This window comes from Arachis ipaensis, chromosome B7, assembly GCF_059453495.1.
Source record: "Arachis ipaensis isolate K30076 ecotype BB chromosome B7, ASM5945349v1, whole genome shotgun sequence".
NCBI lineage: Eukaryota > Viridiplantae > Streptophyta > Magnoliopsida > Fabales > Fabaceae > Arachis > Arachis ipaensis.
This window is the reverse complement of record NC_142442.1, coordinates 6,858,647-6,877,261: the sequence shown is the minus strand read 5'-3', so window position 1 is coordinate 6,877,261 and position 18,615 is coordinate 6,858,647. Positions and strand designations below refer to the sequence as shown.

Genomic DNA, 18,615 nt, shown 5'->3' with positions numbered 1-18,615 from the left:
TATTAATGAGCTATCAATTCAAATTCCATACAATACTTTTCTGTCCATTTTTAATAGCTCATGAATATTTTTTAATAAATTTTTTTAATAAAATTTTTTAAATTATACTACAAAAAATATTTTATCCTATGCAAAACAATTTAAAAAAAATGGCTTATAAATGTTAAAAGTACTATGAAAATTTGTAATATTCTAATAACTTAGGTAAATACATGCATGTACTCAAATTTTAAATAAAATACTCTACATAGTCAATAATAATTTAGAAACGAAAGAAAATATTTTATTCCATACAAAATAATTAAAAAATATATTTTATTCTATACAAAATAATTTTAAAAAATGGCTTAAAAGATGTTATGAGTACTATAAAAGTTTGTAATATTCTAGTGATTTAGGTAAATACATGATAAAAATATTTTTTCTTTAATTTCTAAATTATTAGTGACTATGTGGAGTATTTCTTTAATGTCCTAAGTCATTAGGACATTACAAATTTTTATACAAATTTTTACAAATTTAAAAATATTCATGATAATTTTTTAATAAAATTATTTAAATTATATGGTGACATATTACATGATTCAAATTACGCATGGGGATGTTCGAATCACTCTGATTCAAATTATATGGTGAGCAATTCGAATTCTATACAATACTCTTCTGCCCATTCTTGATAGCTCATGAATATTTTTTAATAAATTTATTTAAATTATACCACAAAAAAATATTTTATTCTATGCAAAATAATTTAAAAAATGGCTTAAAAAATGTTAGAAGTACTATAAAAATTTGTAATGTCCTAATGACTTAGGACATTAAAGAAATACTCTACATAGTCACTAATAATTTAGAAATTAAAGAAAAAATATTTTTATCATGTATTTACCTAAATCATTAGAATATTACAAACTTTTATAGTACTCATAACATCTTTTAAGCCATTTTTTAAAATTATTTTGTATAGAATAAAATATATTTTTTAATTATTTTGTATGGAATAAAATATTTTCTTTTATTTCTAAATTATTATTGACTATGTAGAATATTTTATTTAAAATTTGAGTACATGCATGTATTTACCTCAGTTATTAGAACATTACAAATTTTTATAGTAATCCTAACCTTTTTTAAGCCATTTTTTTTAAATTGTTTTGCATAGGATAAAATTTTTTTGTAGTATAATTTAAAAAAAATTATTAAAAAAATTTATTAAAAAATATTCATGAGCTATTAAAAATAGACAGAAAAGTATCGTATGAAATTCGAATTGATAGCTCATTAATATTTTAAAGAAGTCCCATAATTAAATATTTTGTTAGCTTTTTTTTAACGTATGAAATAAAATATATATTTTTTTAATTTTTAAATTATTAATTTTTTTAATAATTTTTTTAATAAATTTTTTTAATAAATTATTAATTTTTTAACAGCATAATTCGAATTATACCATAAATTACTGTGTGTAATTCGAACCAAGCTGGTTCGAATTAGTGTGTGCGTGTGTTTGTGTGTAATTCGAACCAAGTTGGTTCGAATTATGTAAAAATGGAGTTCGAACCAAACTGATTCGAACTACATATAAACGTGCATTGGTGGATTCATGAAGTAGTTTTCGTTTTGGCTTATTCACGTAAATTATTTTCTTCCTTGGTTTATTTCTGTTTTTTTGCCCTATATATCACATATCGAAAAAAATATTTTGCTCATTTGTAATTTTGTAATACATATATAACACTTAATTATTCATATGTTGACATCTTATTTTATTAACAACGTTAAAATATAATTTGTATAAGAGATTAATTTGATTTATGATTATAAAATGTAGTAATTAAATTATTATTTTGAAATTAAAACCCTAATAGGATCTATTTATTTATACTTTTATTTTAAATTTTTTGCAACAAATAATAAAAAATAAAGAAATATCTTTTATTTTTATTTTTTCATAAAAACTTAAAAATAAAAATATAATTAAAAATCTTAATCCATTGTATCTCTACTTTTCAACACAACTATACCTCTTTATGTAAAATCCACTATATATGACCGTCAACAAGATATTAGTTGTTAGAGAATAAATATGATATTTCTCTAATCTAAAAGATTAAATTAAACATAACTACGATAAGAGGAATGTAGAATAATGCTAAGTTTTTTTTATGTAATTATTGTATTAAAATTTATTATTATTAGATAGAATTTGGCTCTCGAACTTTTTCTTTTTAATATTATTTTATTAGAAGTGAAATCCTTTATCATGAACTAAATTGTTTGTTAAACATTACTATGCTTATTTACAAAACGTCAATGACGTTTTGTGTTTTTCAATTAAAATAATATTTTTTATTACAAAATATTAGTAACATTTTACTTTTTTATAATTTAAAATTTTTTTTATTACAAAACGTTTTATGCTATCACCATAACTATATAGAACACTAAAATAATAAAATATTTTTATATTTCACGTTAAAAGTATTTATATATAAAAATTTTAGCCTTTGGCTCTCATTTTATTAAATGGAATTTACAGTTTATTCTAAAATACAATGGTGACGACATCATAAATTTATGAAAGTTATCTAATAATAAAAAAAAAAAACCATTTTCTATTGAAAAATAGTAGACAGATCAAATTGTGATGCCCGGAATGTGCTGTAAGAACTAGGGTAGGGCTTGTCTTAATAGATTTGATGCATATTCTCAAAATGTGGCCTAAATTTGAACCAATTTTTCCATATATAGTTTTTCTAGCACACATTCTTATTGTGTATGCATATTATATATAATGTTTTGAATTAAATTTTAGTTTGTTTTAATATGTATAATTTGATAAAATTACGTTGTGTTACATACAGTTTAAAACTTATGTGTAAGAAAGCAAAAGTTACTCTAATTAAACCAAACTATGTGTTTTACAAATTATAAACCAAACAAGCTAAGCTTGGTTTATATATCTTCTTTTAGGGTTTCAACATTAATTTTTTTAGGGATTAGGGTTAGTTTGCTTTCTAATGTACCTTAATCTTAGATCTTGTAAGTTATGTAATTAGATACTTGAGAGAAAGATTAGCCAACAAAAATATAGAACGCGGTCTAGCTAGTAATTTTTGTTGAAACATACATTAGCAAATAATAATAAGAATTTAATTTTAATGTACTGTAAAATATATAATCGTTAAATCATATACATTCGTTCTTTGAAATGACTATTTAGATGATTAATATGAAAGATAATTATTTTTGTTGATGTGACGTTACGTAATTAACTATACATGTAAAATTATTTTATACTAATAGTGCATCAAAATTAAATTCATAATAATAATGATATTTTTCTATGCTTAACTTTATTAGACAAAACATTGTGTTTTTTTTTAATTAAAAACTCTACTATTGCTAATGTTTACCACTAAACAAGCACAAATGGACACTAATTTGCAACGAGTTTGATGGGGAACATCGTAAAACTGAGTGGCATGTGATAAAGCAAATTAAAGTGAAAAATGAAAGCATGTATGTTCCTTTTGGTAATCAAATATTCAATTTACCTTTCTTCTTTGATTTGGCTTTGAGTAAGTATAGTGGCATATGTGTTGGCTATGTTTGTGATTGAAAAGAATCAAACATCAACCGTCCATCCAAACCTCTCCATCATCATCATCATCATCACCCATCAGTGTATTGTATTGCCATATGCATGTGATATTCCCTTTTGTGATGATATATATTCGGATCTTTGCATTGGTTTATCACTCTTCAAACACATTGGCTTCTTGCTTTTTCACAACTGACTTGTGCCTTTCATATATGATAATGAGAAATCTTTCATTTTTCACTTTTTATTTTCTAAATGCATGAAAAATGGTTCAGAAGAAAAATGATATAATACTGAAATATAGATAAAATATCGTTAGAAATAAAAAAATTCATTAATTCTACTATTATTAATTCGTGCTTTTTATTTTCACTGAAAAGAATATTCTGTTTGACTAGAAAAATTTTCTATATAAAAATTTATTGTTTATAATGAAACTAAATTTTATAAATGTTTTAAAAAATATTTTTAAGGCTAATAAAATGAATGTATTGAACATAATTATCTACACTAGCTAGTGGTAGGAAGGATTTGAAAAGGTAGAGAAGACGACACCGTTTTGTAGAATTGGAATTCATGCAAAGACACACATAGGTCATCAGAGGAGTCATGTCAATCTAATCAAATAGTAATATGGAGAGAGGGGAAAAAGCTTTTTTGGAAGAGAGGGAAAAAGAGAGCAAAAGAAACCCATATTATATAATTTGTTGCCTTCTTTGTGGGACACACCTAATGTCTCTTCATTACAGTTTTATTACTATTGCAATTTGTAAGATGCAACCTTGCCCTACATGATGATTGACAATTTGACATGTTGTGTTGTGTTTTTTTTTTTTTAAAAAAGAAAATGATACATGCACTATTGAATGAGTTAAATCCTCCTATCCATTCAAAATGTATAATTTTAATTATATATTATTAATTAAAATTTGTTACATATATATATATATATAGACACTTTTTATATTCAATTTTTACTAATTAGAACATATTTTCATATTCAATAAATTTTAACAAATGTGCTTAATAGTTGTTTATCCAAAGAGTCCTCATAAATTATAATATCATAAAGAACTCAAACCGGTATTTTTTTTTTAAATACATTTCCAACTTTTTATATACCAATGAATTATAATTCAAACGGTATAATCTCTCCATACTCACCTAAAAAATCACAAATTCGAATCTCTCTATCTTTAGTAAAAAAATATTTTATTTTATATAAAAAAGTGCCAACGTTAATTTTTATCCAGGTAAACAATTATTAATACTAGAGCAAAAATATATACATAAATTATATACTTTAAAAAAAAATAAACTTACAACGAATTATTTAAAATCTTCCAAATATTGCCGTTCAATTTTAACAAGAATTTTGCTGCATAATAATTAACATTTAAAGCAAATAGTAAGAATGTACCCCGATGTCCCAAACGCACAACAATAAATAGTACTAAGAAGTTTACTGTTTAGCGTTAATATTAAATGGAAAAACATCTTTACCTGATAGTGTGGCTGATTCGACTTGGTAATGTATGTTTTCTGTTTTCTTTTTTCTTTTTTCCCTTTTGGTGCTCACGTTTTATAAGATTGGGCCTACTTTGTTGGATTCAATTAAAGGGGGCCCGTTTAAACTTGGGTTTTCTTTATACTTGAGTTGGACCTTAGGATCCTTTCTCGTATGAATTTTATTTTTGGGTACCAAATGCAGTAACACTAATTGCAAGGAATTCAGGTTGGAAAACAACTTCAAATGAAACATGAAAGAAAAAAGCTATTAAACTATGAACAAAACCTTTATTTAACTCCATTTAAGATGAAACATGGATCCTTGGGCCTCAGGGCCCGTTGTATACCAAAAAAAATAAAGACGAAACACGGCGTCAAAGCAAGACCAAAAAAAAAAAAAAAACACGGCGTCAAAGTTTCACGAATTTAATACCGAGATGGTAACAAAGAATTATGACCTAAGAATTCTATTGGCATCAAGTTTCATAATATTCAATCTCTCTTCAAGAAAGTACTCCATTTTGGAAGGAGAATATACTAACCAAGCACGTCATATGAAATTCACCAAAGTAAGTTGATCAATCAATGTTTAACCATAAATGCAGGTAATCTCAAGTTGACCTGAATATAGAATGTGAAAAAACAACCTACAATCTTTGGATGATAACTGAATTGGCTATACCAGCTTGCTCTATAGTCTGGTCCATTTCAGTGAGTTGTTTGGGAGGGAAACCCATTGTCTGCAGTTGGTAACTTATTGCTCCACCGGGTCTTGATGCATCAATGAATGCTCGGACATCTCTGATAGTGTGGTGGTGATTGAAACGAGAAACCATGCGTGTACCATCAGCTAACCTTAACTGGATTGATGTTACTGGCTGTGACTCATCTATGACTAAACCCATTGTTGGCACTGGAGCTGCTACGCGAGATTCACCAGCTGCTTCACCACTGGAGGAGCTGCTACCTAAAGTTCTTCCAACACCACGGAAAGGGAGATGACGTGGCTTTGCTGGTTCCTGTAGATAATTTGCAAAAAAGAAAAAGGAAATGTAAATAACAAATAGATATACAGATAACTATAGATAACAAATCTACATGAGCTGAGATAAGAAGAGCATACAGGGTAGTTTTCATCCTTCCTTGTGAGGCTGACATGGACAGCAGTTCTTCGGTCTGCTGGTTCAAGCTCCTTGGGACACTCGGATCTCTTTATGCTCTGTTCGAGGAATAAATGATGATAAGAATATAACAATTCAAATGGAAAGAGTGATCAACAATTTTCACATGTTGCAGGTGTGAGAATAATAACTTTCAATGAATTAAAGTATGAAGTATGCGAATATATGGCTTATCTAGAACTTTTTGAATCAAACACCATGGCAGTTAGATTACCTCCAGAAATGCTGCGTTCTGTGGATCATCAAAACTCCGTAAAGGACCATCACCGACAGAGAACCCATTCCTCCAGAAAGTGACTGCATGTGTAATAGGCTCTGATGGTAGAGGAGCAGATGGCACAGTCTCTCCAGTAAGCAATCTTCCTGTGCCAGTAAAACTCCTTGACCTTGATGTATTTTCAGAAGGTGGATCAACAGCTGACTGTCTCGCTTGATCAAAAATATCATCCACATCGGTACCTTTGGTAGGATCTTGGACAAGCATGCTACTATAACCATGAAAACAATATGTCACTCACTTTCAGCTCCACATACATGATTGTTTTTAAAATTCTTTTTAGTGATATGGGTGCCAAAAACAGCAATCTCCTCTTAAATAATAACAAATACCATTAACTGTGCATGCAATTGGTCAAGGCCAAAAAGAATTGTTAATAAGTAATATCAGAGAAAGTTCACAGAATGAAGGCAAAGGAGATAATCATCCAACCCGAAAAGAGACATTCAAGATCTAATTAAACACATAACAAAATTAGAAGACAAGCAAAAAGAACTAAGTCAAAAAAGAGATTTCAAAACAGCAAAATTAGTTCAAATTCAGTGTCAAATATATGTCAAATTGATCAAATAAGAATAAACACATACAGTAATGCATTAATGCCTACAATTAATATTTTGAGTAAACCAGCATTTTGGCCACCCAAAGTTTCGGTTTTCAACAAAATTGCCCCCCAAAAGAAAGAAATAACATCATGCCCCCCAAAGACTAGCACTCTCCAACAAAATGCACCAACAGTTGCTAATCTTTGACTTGCCACATAGGCAAAATGGTGCATCAATGGAGGTTGCAAATTTCAGCGACATACTCACAATGAAAGAGAACCCGACTAATACAACAGCACCTCGTAACTCACGTTGCACAAAGTAATCAAAGGTGTTGAACTTAGATATACACACAAAGAGCAAAATTCTTGGCACAGTGTGCTAACTAACTAAGCCAGCTATAGCAGATGCAAACAAATCCAATTCTTGATTGAATCCTAAATCCTAAATCCTAAATAAAAAAATATTGCGGATTTCCATTGACTACGTGAGACCAAAGCAACGAATATACAAAACCCTAGAAACAAGAGAATCATGGATTGCTAATTACCTCTTCTGACCGCCAGCGTAGAAGTACTGACCCTCATCAGAATCATCATCGTCGTCGTCTTCGTCCCCTTGATCGGTAGAAGAGCGTTTGAGATCACGGAGCGTGCGGATTCCGCCACGTTGGCTTCCTGAGGACTTAGCGGCGGGTTCCTTACCGCTGGCCCGTCTCGATCGGAGCTCGTAGGGAGCGCGTGAGGGAGTAGGAGAAGCAGAGCGGGAGCGAGAGGGAGAAGGCGAGAAGTCAGGGGAGTGAGACTCGGAAGCAGGAGAAGGAGATTCGGAAAGGGCGTTGGGATTCGCAACGGCGTCGTTTGGAGGAGAAATGTTAGCGGCGACAGTTGCAGTGGCAGGAGCAGCGGCAGCGGCGTTGTTGTTGTTGTTGGCATCGTTGTCGAGGAAAGTGGTGAGGGCGGCGTCGAGGTCGTAGTTGTGGGATTCGAGGAAGAAAAGCGCTTCTTGCTTGGTGGCGGAGGTGACCTCGCAGAAGGAGTCGACTAGGGCGGCGGTGGCGTCGGGATTATCGGGATTCGTCGTTTCCATTGCAAGATTGGGATCGCAGTTTCTGTTTCTGTTTCTGTTTCGGTTTGTTGAGTTGATGAGCCACGCAACCAGGACCAGCTGCTACTACTAGTCTACTACTCTCTTTTAGATGAAGTGTGATTTGCGTATGAAACAATGTGGGTCCCGCATCCATTTCATTTTAGTCATCACCAGTTTGGATGTTAAGTGAGGAAATTGCAGGTTAGATAATACATCACAAATTAACGTGTTAATGCAATAATGCTATAGCCTATAAGTATAAGCTAAGCCGTGTCATATTAGTATTGTTAGTGGAAACTCATGTGCAGTCGAATTCACGTAAAATTGATAGTTGAGAGTCATTAGATAAAAAATTAGTCAAATCAGTCAAACTATCTAACGATTCTCAACTATCAACTTTACATGAAATCAACTGCACCTGAGTTTCCAATGTACTAATACACTCACATATTGAATATATTGGTCTCAGCTAATTATTAAATCTTAAATTCTAAATTTTAAAATATTTGTAAGACAAATATCATTAATTTATTACCACATTAAACAAAGATCTTGCGTGCATGTCATATTAATATTTAACATATTACCTAACCACTTCTTTAAGCAAATGATTTAGATAGAATTTTGAATTTGTTGATTGGATAGAACTTTTTGGATGTTATAAATAGTAATTAAAAAATAGTTACTTTTATGTTCAGTGGATTATAAATTGAGTTTGTGATAATTTATTATGAGTTTTAATTTATGATGAATATATTGGGGTATAATTCTGAAGTTAACATGTTGTGTATGTGTATTTGACTATTTGGTTATAGATATAGATAAAGGATTTTACATTAATACATACAACTTCTTATTATTTGTGATTATTTAGGAGTCTCTGTTTGTTCATCAATCTTTGTAAACTGATACAGTATATGAATAAATCATAAAATCCAATAGCTTGTAACAATTTATATGCAAATTTAAGGATATTCGTTTATTCATAATCCTTTTTAAGGCGTTAAACTTAGTGAAAATATCCTATTATGATTTATGTACAAATTCGGCATATTTACTCCTCGTAAATCTTTTTACCTGTATAACAAATTCACAAAAAGTCAACAATCTACCACCATATCAAAAAAATTTAATAACTGAACAAAGTATAATGAAAATTTTGTTGAGGACAATTGGGTAGAGTACTATTTTTTTATTATTTTAATTAAGAATCCCTACAATATAGTGCACTATCTGACATGAGTAAGAAAATTCATGTCATATATGTATTTACATTGTTTAAAGACCATTAAATAATTAGTCTCCAGAGCTCCATCTCTCCAACTGATTTGAATATTCTGATTTAGAAGAAATCTGTAGCAAATACAACAGGCACTACTAAGTCATAAGGAGTACAGAAACCAAGTCCATTGAAGTGTCTACCAAAACATAATGAACCTTACCTTCAAACTTGAGGCCAACTTTGTGCACAATCATCAACCATGAAACAGGAAGTAGCATTAACATTGGCACATGGCACACAGCATTGTCATTCATGTGTATCAAAGAGGAGTAATGTATAGGAATGACTTCATAACTATTTGATTGTTGCAGATGCTGAAGCAGTTGCAGCCTCTATTATTAAGGAAACCGGTTGGCGAGCTTGGAGGCAAGCACCTATCTCAAATGGATGCAACTCGGAACCGTCAAAAATAATATTAACGCCGGGGAGGGTTGCTTCTTTGCTATCATTTTCTTCTAGTTCAGTATTAGTTGTATCTGTATGCTGCATTTCTGCAATAGTTCTTGTGGAAGTTTCATAAGCAGGAGCTAATGCATATGATCTGCATGCACCATTCAACACATGTGAGTTGATTATGAAATCAAAATTATGAAATTAACTATGGTTCTATCTAAGAAGTAAGTTATGCATTAACAAAATGTTCAGTAGCAAACCTGATGTTACTTCCATCGAAGCACAATACTCCAGTTTGGAAGCGTTGTCGATTAGCAAGTTTAACCCTTTGTTGTGGAGTTGATGTCCCTGAAATGGGAGAAGCAGCATCCCTAAATGAATTCCATCTTCCGCTAGCATAGTTTGTTATTGGTCCAGAGAAGTCCCTGGGTTGCTCTTTATGGTAAAGAAGCTTTGCGGCTGAACCGGTTGATTGATAGTCGGCACAAACGTCGCGTAACTTTTTCCTTAAGCTTACCATTGCATCATGGTGTTCACTAAATGAGTCACACTGAAGCAATCCCGATGAAGCTATCCTTTTGCATATGTTACTGCACAATTTTGGACTAAATAGCGGGATCCCAAATTCCACACTTAATGGAACCCAATCATATGTGCCAGAAGAGAGTTTATTTGATTCTCGTCCACTAAATAATCTCAACAGGCGAATGTAACCAACTGACGACAGTTCTGCCGTTTTTGCCAACTCAGTTAAGAGAGGTTTCAACTTAGAATTTTCTTCTTCAGACAGTCCTAACTCTTTTCCTATGGAGGCAACAGTCCCATCTGAGTTCTTTAAGGGCAAAGGAATATCCAAAGTAATTACATTTCCGGATTTACTAAGATCAGCCCTACTGAGAGGAAGCACCAACACAGCCGAATATCTAAGAAGCGAATTTAAACAATGTAGGAGTATACTACCCTTTACTAAATTCCCTTCAACTTTCTTTCCTAACCCTCCTATTGCTGAACCATCCCAAGACCATATAAGGGCTTTCTCACAACCAGCCAATGGAGCAGGAAGTAGGCTCAGACACTGTCCTTTCATCAGAACAACTGATAAAGGACCACGGGCTATAGTTGAGTATAATACCAATTTCATCCATGGAGTCATAGAAGAATAGGCAGGAGGACCAAAATGAATTGGACCTGTGGGTTTAGGAAGAATTGATGAACTGGGAAGAGGCACTATGGACACAACTATATCATAATCATGAATAAATAGACGATTAAGAGTTGCTGGTGCAAGAGAAGCCAAACTTTCAGAGCGGAGGATATCTACACGATATTTCTTTCTCTTTTTTAGCTTTTCTATTCCAAGTATTAATGGATTCTCAAGAACCGGGATATGTGTGTCTGACTTACTAGCTTTATGAATGTGACTACTGTCATCTTCCGATGGACTATAATGGGTTTCATCCTTCATACTACTAGGAACAGGTTCAGAGGAAATAGAAGTCCCCTCATGCTCTTCTGAATCTAATAAATTATCATTGTTTATATCAGCCTCTGAAATACGAGAGTTTTCTGACTTTCCTGCAGAAGATACTGCTGTGATCACAGAACTTGACTCATCATTACTTGAAGTAACCATACTCATGTTACCAATTCCTTCAACCTCTTTAGCTTCATCATTGCTTGAAGTAACCATATTCATATTACCAATTCCTTCCTCTTCTTCCGCTTCATCATTGCTTGAAGTAACTTCCCTTGTCTTACCAATTCCTTCCTCTTCTTCAGCTTCATCATTGCTGGAAGTAACTTCCCTCGTCTTACCAATTCCTTCCTCCTCTTCAGCTTCATCATTGCTTGAAGTAACTGCATTTGTCTTACCAATTCCTTCCTCCTCTTTAGCTTTATAATTGCTTGAAGTAACCATTCCTTCCTCCTCTTTAGCTTTATCATTGCCTGAAGTAACCACACTCGTCTTACCATTTCCTTCCTCCTCTTTAGCTTCATCATTGCTTGAAGTAACCACACTCGTCTTACCAATTCCTTCCTCCTCTTTAGCTTCATCATTGCTTGAAGTAACCACACTCGTCTTATCAATTTCTTCCTCCTCTTTAGCTACGGTAGTTAGTACTCCCCCTGATTGTAGACATTCTAATACACAACGCAGACTAGATGCATGATCTGCGAATTCCTGTAGTTCTCCCTCAAATGTTACACCCTCTATAGTACTAAGATCCTTGCAAAGATCATCAATGCTGGCATGACCCAACTTCCCCGCTTCATATAGTGTTACTGCATGAGATTTCAGACCTGAAAAGTTCGACAGAAAGTGTGCTTTCCATTAATGGATGAACTTAGTAACGAATAGCAAGAGAAAAGAAAAATAGATGATGTAAGTTGGCACCATAAGCAGCAAGAGGATCATCATTTTCCTTAAGAAGCAAAAGCCGAAAATGGGGGGAGATTATGAAGTAACAACATAATGCTGTAGTTGATAATCAAATTTTCCTCTCCCAAAAGTGGTTACATGATTGCTTTTCTCTCTCATTAAACAACACATTATCAAATAAGAAAACAGCACCACGAGTTTTTACTGAATTCTTTCGATAACCTTGTAAAACTGGTGATCAACTCTATTTTTGAAAGGTCGACTTCATTGCTTATCATACCCTGGAAATCAATTATACACAAAACCAGATTGCTGCCAAACTGTTCAATTCTCTAGCAAAACAAACATTTACAAATGTTGGTACTTGGAAACTTAAAGGAGCATTGTTTTTCAATTGTACTGGAAATTATTGAGACTAAAGGACAAAGTTCAATTGTAGGACTAGGAAATTTATACATGAGATATAACAAATATTGGTAGCTTAGTCATCCACTCAATCACTTAAAAAAAATCATGAGGAACCTTAGTTTGGGTTATAACAAAATTTTCTATAACAGCAGCTAACTTCGAGTCCATACTTGAAAAACAAATTCAGAAAAAATAAATTATAGCAAACAAATTTTATGCTTCGGGATGGGAGAGTGAAGGTATAAACCTGGTGAAACAGAACCCATCATAAGATATGAAGTAATATTGGCATCAACCATGAAAGCAACACGAGTATAAGAAGAACGATGGCCATGGTTCTTTGAACGTGGAGTATCCCCTTGAATGGATTCACCATCAACAAGCTGATTCTCTGAACCCAAACAAGCACTAAAGGCATCTTCGTCACCACTTACACTCTTAGGAGAACCAGGTATACTTGTATCTAGAACAACAGGTTGAGGATCCATTGCTTTTGTTGCCCATCCCAATCTACACATAAAAGCAGCAGCTGCCTGCAGATGTGACAAATCAGCCTGTAGCGTTGTTGCCAACTCACTAACAGTTGCATTTTCATTTGAAACAACAAAAACTGCATACACCAAACTGAGAGAAAAGGTTTAGCATTAGATTCGAATTATATGCAAACAAAAAACTTAAACAAAATTTTAAAGAAATTCATAAAATAACTGCTTTACTCTTCAATAGGATCTTCAAAAGACTGCTCCCTGTTAGAGACAAAACCTTCAAGCCTGGAAACTAAACCACCATAAATATAAATATTACTGAAGTCATTTAGAGAAACATATACATTGAAAATAGTGTTTTTAAAGTCATACATGCACTTAGGATCTTCCTTACAATTTGTGTATTATGTTTCTACTACCCAATTAATTATAAAACAATGCATATTCAAACCCAGTATATATATTCTTCGAGCCTAATATTTTTAAATATTACTAGTCATGTGTCCAAGCAACAAAGCCTAAGCATGATCCCGGTACAATCTTATGCTAAATTATGGGTAGAAAAATGTAATTCCTTCAAAAAGGAACTGGTATATATTTAGAAGTACACCATTATCAACATGCTTGAACATTAACAAAATAAAAGGTGAAATCATTGAAAGATTAAGTTACAAAAATAAGTAAACCTCATTTGCATCAACCTACACCTTTTTTCTGAAAAAACAAAAGTTTTCTTTAAAATTCCAATCAAAATGCACATCGAACATACCTTTGAGTCGGTCATCAGGATAGACAGGAATGTCAAAGTAGACCAGTCCTCGTTTGCTAAGAGCCCTTACAACAGCAGCATCAAACATGACAAATGAATTTGCCTCTTCCTTGCAGACTTTGTCTATTGTGGCCATTTCATCTTCGGAGAGTTTCTATTAAAGTAAAAGAAAAAAGGAACATGATAGTTTCTCTCATTGTCAAAATAACACTTTGCGTTTGTTTCCGAGAACAGGACAGGACAAGACACTGAGAACAGGACAGGACAAGACACTGATGGACAGAAACACAAAATTTTGTGTTCTTGTATTCTGTTTGGTGAAAAATTAGAACAAATTATGAAAATCCAATTTATTCTCATTTTTTTTCATTCAAAAAATTTGAGATGAAAAATATAATAATAAAAAATATAATTATAAAAAATTAACAAAAATAATGAAAGAAAAAATAAAAAATAAGTTGTATCCCTTGTTAGTGTCTCCGTGTCCTTCCTGTTAGGATGGACACAAAATACACTAATTCAGTGTCTCTGGACACATTGTCTCTGTCCATGTCTCCTCTGCCAAACACAATTTTGTGTCTCTGTGTCCCTGTTTCAGTGTCCTGTCTCTGTAAACAAACGCAACCTATATGAACGCTATTATAAGTTCCTTTGTTTCAAAAGGTTGACAAGTAGTCCCCACCTTAAATTCATCTAATGTAAAGTTGACAAGGCAAACTCCCCACCATGGTTCAATTGGAAAATCCACAGGTTGAGTAGGCAAATGTTCTCTTGCTATTGACTTGTTTATTTTCCACATGATTTTCTGGATACTCCAAAAGATAAAACGATGGGTGAGACAGTACTGATAAACGTTGCCAGCCTGCCTTTAAGCATAACGGCATGTCAAAATATAGTTGAGAATTTTATCAAATCCAAATCATTATTCGGACAAGGGGCATAAAGTCCATGGACTAACAAAATTCAAATTTATGAGGGAAAATTGAAAGTCATCCAAAAATAAATACATATAGACAAGATTGTTCATCACAATTGCTATGAGTCTAGGCAAAGGCATAAAACTGCTGATATCAAAGAAATTGCCTTTATTCTTCAAGGATTTAAAATTATTTTCCATTATAATTTGCAATTCTCTTTCGACTACCTCCCTCATTACACATATATCCTATTCTGTAAAAGGGATGTTACATACATGATATAATATGCAGGGAAATAAAAGCTAAAGGATAGTTTTTCTATGAAGCATATAATGCCACCAAATCTAACATATAGGCGAATCTTTGAAGTACCTTAGATCTGCACTTGTTCATTATATCAATAAATTCATTTCTCCCAATTCCTGTAAGTCTTAAAGCATCCGCGGCACTAAAATTTGGGATGCTGTCATAAGGTTGCTCTACATAAAAAGAAAAAACAAAACATTTGGAAGCCAGCTTTTATTCAAACAAACCTTTACAATTTCACATATCTATCTTCAAGCAGAATATCAAACAAGTGAAGAGGAAGACAATAAAAGTACATATAATATTATGAACTCAATAATAAGTTATAAATTGATTAAGTTCCTATAAATGATGTAATATATTATAACAACTAGAAACAATATCAAACAAGAAGTTATATTTTCCACATCTTATTGTCTATGGTAACAATGTAAAACCAAAAGGTCTAGTGGCAAAAGCAAATGCCACAAAAGTATCTAGTAATAGTGGTGATAGCATTTTTCTTCCCTACTTGAAAGAAAAAATCAAGAAGAAAAAATGTCTTGATTTCATACTATATACAGCAAAAATTAAGCATGAACATCATGGAGAATATTCATATGCGATTGAAACAAGCAAGTAACAAGTACCATTTTTCATTACTTCAAAAAGCATATCACAGTAATATCTGAAAGCTGATACTCTCATTACACGACACACGTACTCTGACAAGTGATATGGAAATAGCTGCAAGTGGCATATTAGAAACAAATGTATTAGCCCAAAAATGAAATGTTTTTAAATAAAAAGACAACATAATATGATTAAATTATTGATCAAAACCCAGACCCTTAAATTAAAGCATAAGAAAGATCTGTGTTAATTGCAATATAGTATTTTAAATTTTTGAGGAATTAAACTTAAATTTTCTTCCTAAAATACATAATCATCAAAATTGATTTCTCCAAATGCATAAAAGAACATATGCATATATTTAACAATTGATATACAATTCAAATTGGAGTAACAGACATTAGAAGACCACATACAGCAAGATGCTTTCGCAAGTACGGTATCATTTCGTCATAATATTCATTTTCTTTACTGACTTTCCGGGCATAACAACTACTCCATTGAAGTCTCTTCTTTATGCAGTGCTGAACTACCCTGAATGAAATTTCCATGGCAAGCACAAGAGAAGGCAACATTATGATTATATATATACAAGAAAAACAATAATGATAGTTGACGGATGAGCCCTAAAATTAGAGTGAAGTATCACAATCATGAAAATCTAATTGAAAAACTCGCAAACAAGAATTATCTATCAAACTCAAAAGTTGCTTTTTCTTTGAGTATATTGTGATTTGATTATTAAGTTAAGGCACAATAACTTTAGGAAAACAACTAATTTATATTAGGAATTGAGAAAAGACTTATGAAAGCGTTAAAAAGAGTTCTCCATCCCCTTTGAACACAAGAATATGAGTGCAACACAGCAAAATGCTATCTCAAATTTATGAGGCTTTAAATTATGAGTACTTAGGCCCTAGCTCAGTTTTGCTCAATTTCGTAATGACTCATTGAGAATCAGCATTCACCAGTAAAGATTTGTCAAACAATTGCCATTTCAGCTGAGATAACTAAATCGTTAAAATATAAATTATAGCCCCTAAAAAAAAAAAATTTAAGCAATACTATACTACTAGTCCACTACAGAAGACACATGCAGGAACAAAGGTATATTTCCTCTTCCTAACCTTTTGTGCCATTCATCTTTGGAAGACACAGTTGCTTGCAGCCTTTTGGGAAGATTCTCATATGTGCATTCTTCCTTGACTGCTCTGTCCACCAGCAGTTCCTCAACTGTCACCTCAGCACGCCGCATTTTCCCAGTACCCCCATTAATCAACAACAATTCCACCATTTCTATCACAAAAAAAATAATTAAAAAAATACAAAGCTCACGTTCACCAATAATCCAAATACCCTCTCAACAAAAGAAAATCATCTCATGAAACATCATGTCACTAGCATGAGACTCATTTCAAAAGAGAGGAAGGGCCCACCAATTATTCATACAGGATTGCAACAGAATTGGAATAATGTAACTGAAGTTCATGACAGAAATTATAGCAGCAGACAATGAAATTACAGGAGCTGAGACAACCTTTGAAAGTTACATCACAAACTCATACAGCATTGTTAGAAAATTCTTAATCACAGTAATCAACATACCTCCAGCCATAGCCTTGTTTAATTGAGAATCCTTGATTCAATTTGGAATTTTTCAATTCTTGAACCACCAACCGAGATGGAACCAGAGTGTTTTTGATGATCAGAATTGGGAACCAAAAGATGACTTTATATATGTTCTCACCATCAGAGAACAAACTGTCTCAATAACCGCCAATGCAGTTGGTCACAAGACAGTTACGCGGTAATTAACAACACACTCAGACTAATTTCCGGTGTAACATATTGGACGACATTTTTTAGAATACAAAATTCTAACAAGCATTACACACTTTCCTACCTCACCATGGGACTATGGTTTGATTCCTCACTTCTTGGTTTTTCATATCATTAAATCTGAACTTATATTGCTTATCTTTTGGTCCCAACTCCCCCTTTCGTCTCTTCCTGTGATCATCCCTGCTTATACTTGATTCTTTTCTTTTGGTGGAACAATAAGTAGATAGTCCTATTCGAGAAAACGAGATCTCAGACACAACAAAGTCCTCCCCAGTATCAATTACTCAATTTCCATGACTTGAACCCAATACAATCGATTAAGTGAAGAAGCTAAGCATCTGCCACTTCAGCTGACTATACATTGGTATATATATCTATATATACCCAATGAAACCTAGTTTTCTAACAATTTTCTCGTCCAAATGTCTATTAATTTGATTTCAACGCCTTTGTCTACGATAACATGACACTCACGTAATCGTGATTCTTGATCATGGCATGATCCTAACATAACGTTTAAAGCTTGGGCTACAAGACATGTGTGCATGCACCACAAAATCCCAAAACAAAAACAAAAAGAAAACTTCTTCGTTTAAAAAAACATGCGATCATACAGAACAGCAACAGATGACGATAAACAGAATCAAATTGAAACTCGAAAATTGAATCGATTAAGGTGTGATCCAAATAGAACAGTGACAGAGAAATGGTGAGAAAAACGAGGGAGAATGTGGGAATGGAACCTGAAGGTTATTATGTTGGGTGAGAGTGATGGATTGAGCTCCATGGTTTTGGAATCAAATCTCAATCTGCAGTTACACTTCGTTTTTGATATGCGAAAGAGAGAGAGATCTGAGAGAACCTGCGTTGTCGAAAGCTATTCGCTTTTTCTGCATGTAAAAATTATTTTGTGAAAAAAATTTAATTTAGTTTAATACTTTTGGCTAAATTAATTATTAACTTCTAACTAACCTCTTTATAGTTTTAGCATTTTCTAAATAAGTTTCTATAATTGA

The 18,615-nt window shown here is 32.4% G+C and overlaps 2 protein-coding genes across 3 annotated transcripts; both read right to left on the bottom strand.

Annotated features, from left to right (window-relative positions):
- Nucleotides 1–5,558: 5,558 nt before the first annotated feature.
- LOC107609424 (plant UBX domain-containing protein 4) lies at nucleotides 5,559–8,428 on the bottom strand. Of its 2 annotated transcripts, none has more exons than XM_016311402.3 (4): nucleotides 7,667–8,428; nucleotides 6,509–6,779; nucleotides 6,237–6,332; nucleotides 5,559–6,132 (listed from the first exon to the last, which is right to left on the bottom strand). In XM_016311402.3, the coding sequence occupies exons 1-4, from the start codon at nucleotides 8,203–8,205 to the stop codon at nucleotides 5,761–5,763; spliced, it is 1,278 nt and encodes a 425-aa protein (XP_016166888.1). In that variant the 5' UTR covers nucleotides 8,206–8,428; the 3' UTR covers nucleotides 5,559–5,760. The 2 variants fall into 2 exon arrangements, with proteins under 2 accessions (XP_016166888.1, XP_016166887.1); XM_016311401.3 differs by having other exon boundaries at nucleotides 6,509–6,782; nucleotides 7,667–8,418.
- A 947-nt stretch (nucleotides 8,429–9,375) lies between these two features.
- On the bottom strand, nucleotides 9,376–18,456 carry LOC107608314 (uncharacterized). The gene is made up of 12 exons (XM_021107167.2): nucleotides 18,343–18,456; nucleotides 16,885–17,053; nucleotides 16,174–16,291; nucleotides 15,775–15,871; nucleotides 15,212–15,318; nucleotides 14,605–14,727; nucleotides 13,923–14,076; nucleotides 13,385–13,445; nucleotides 12,916–13,292; nucleotides 10,141–12,181; nucleotides 9,648–10,028; nucleotides 9,376–9,558 (listed from the first exon to the last, which is right to left on the bottom strand). The coding sequence occupies exons 2-11, from the start codon at nucleotides 17,049–17,051 to the stop codon at nucleotides 9,782–9,784; spliced, it is 3,492 nt and encodes a 1,163-aa protein (XP_020962826.1). The 5' UTR covers nucleotides 17,052–17,053; nucleotides 18,343–18,456; the 3' UTR covers nucleotides 9,376–9,558; nucleotides 9,648–9,781.
- Between the last annotated feature and the right edge of the window lie 159 nt (nucleotides 18,457–18,615).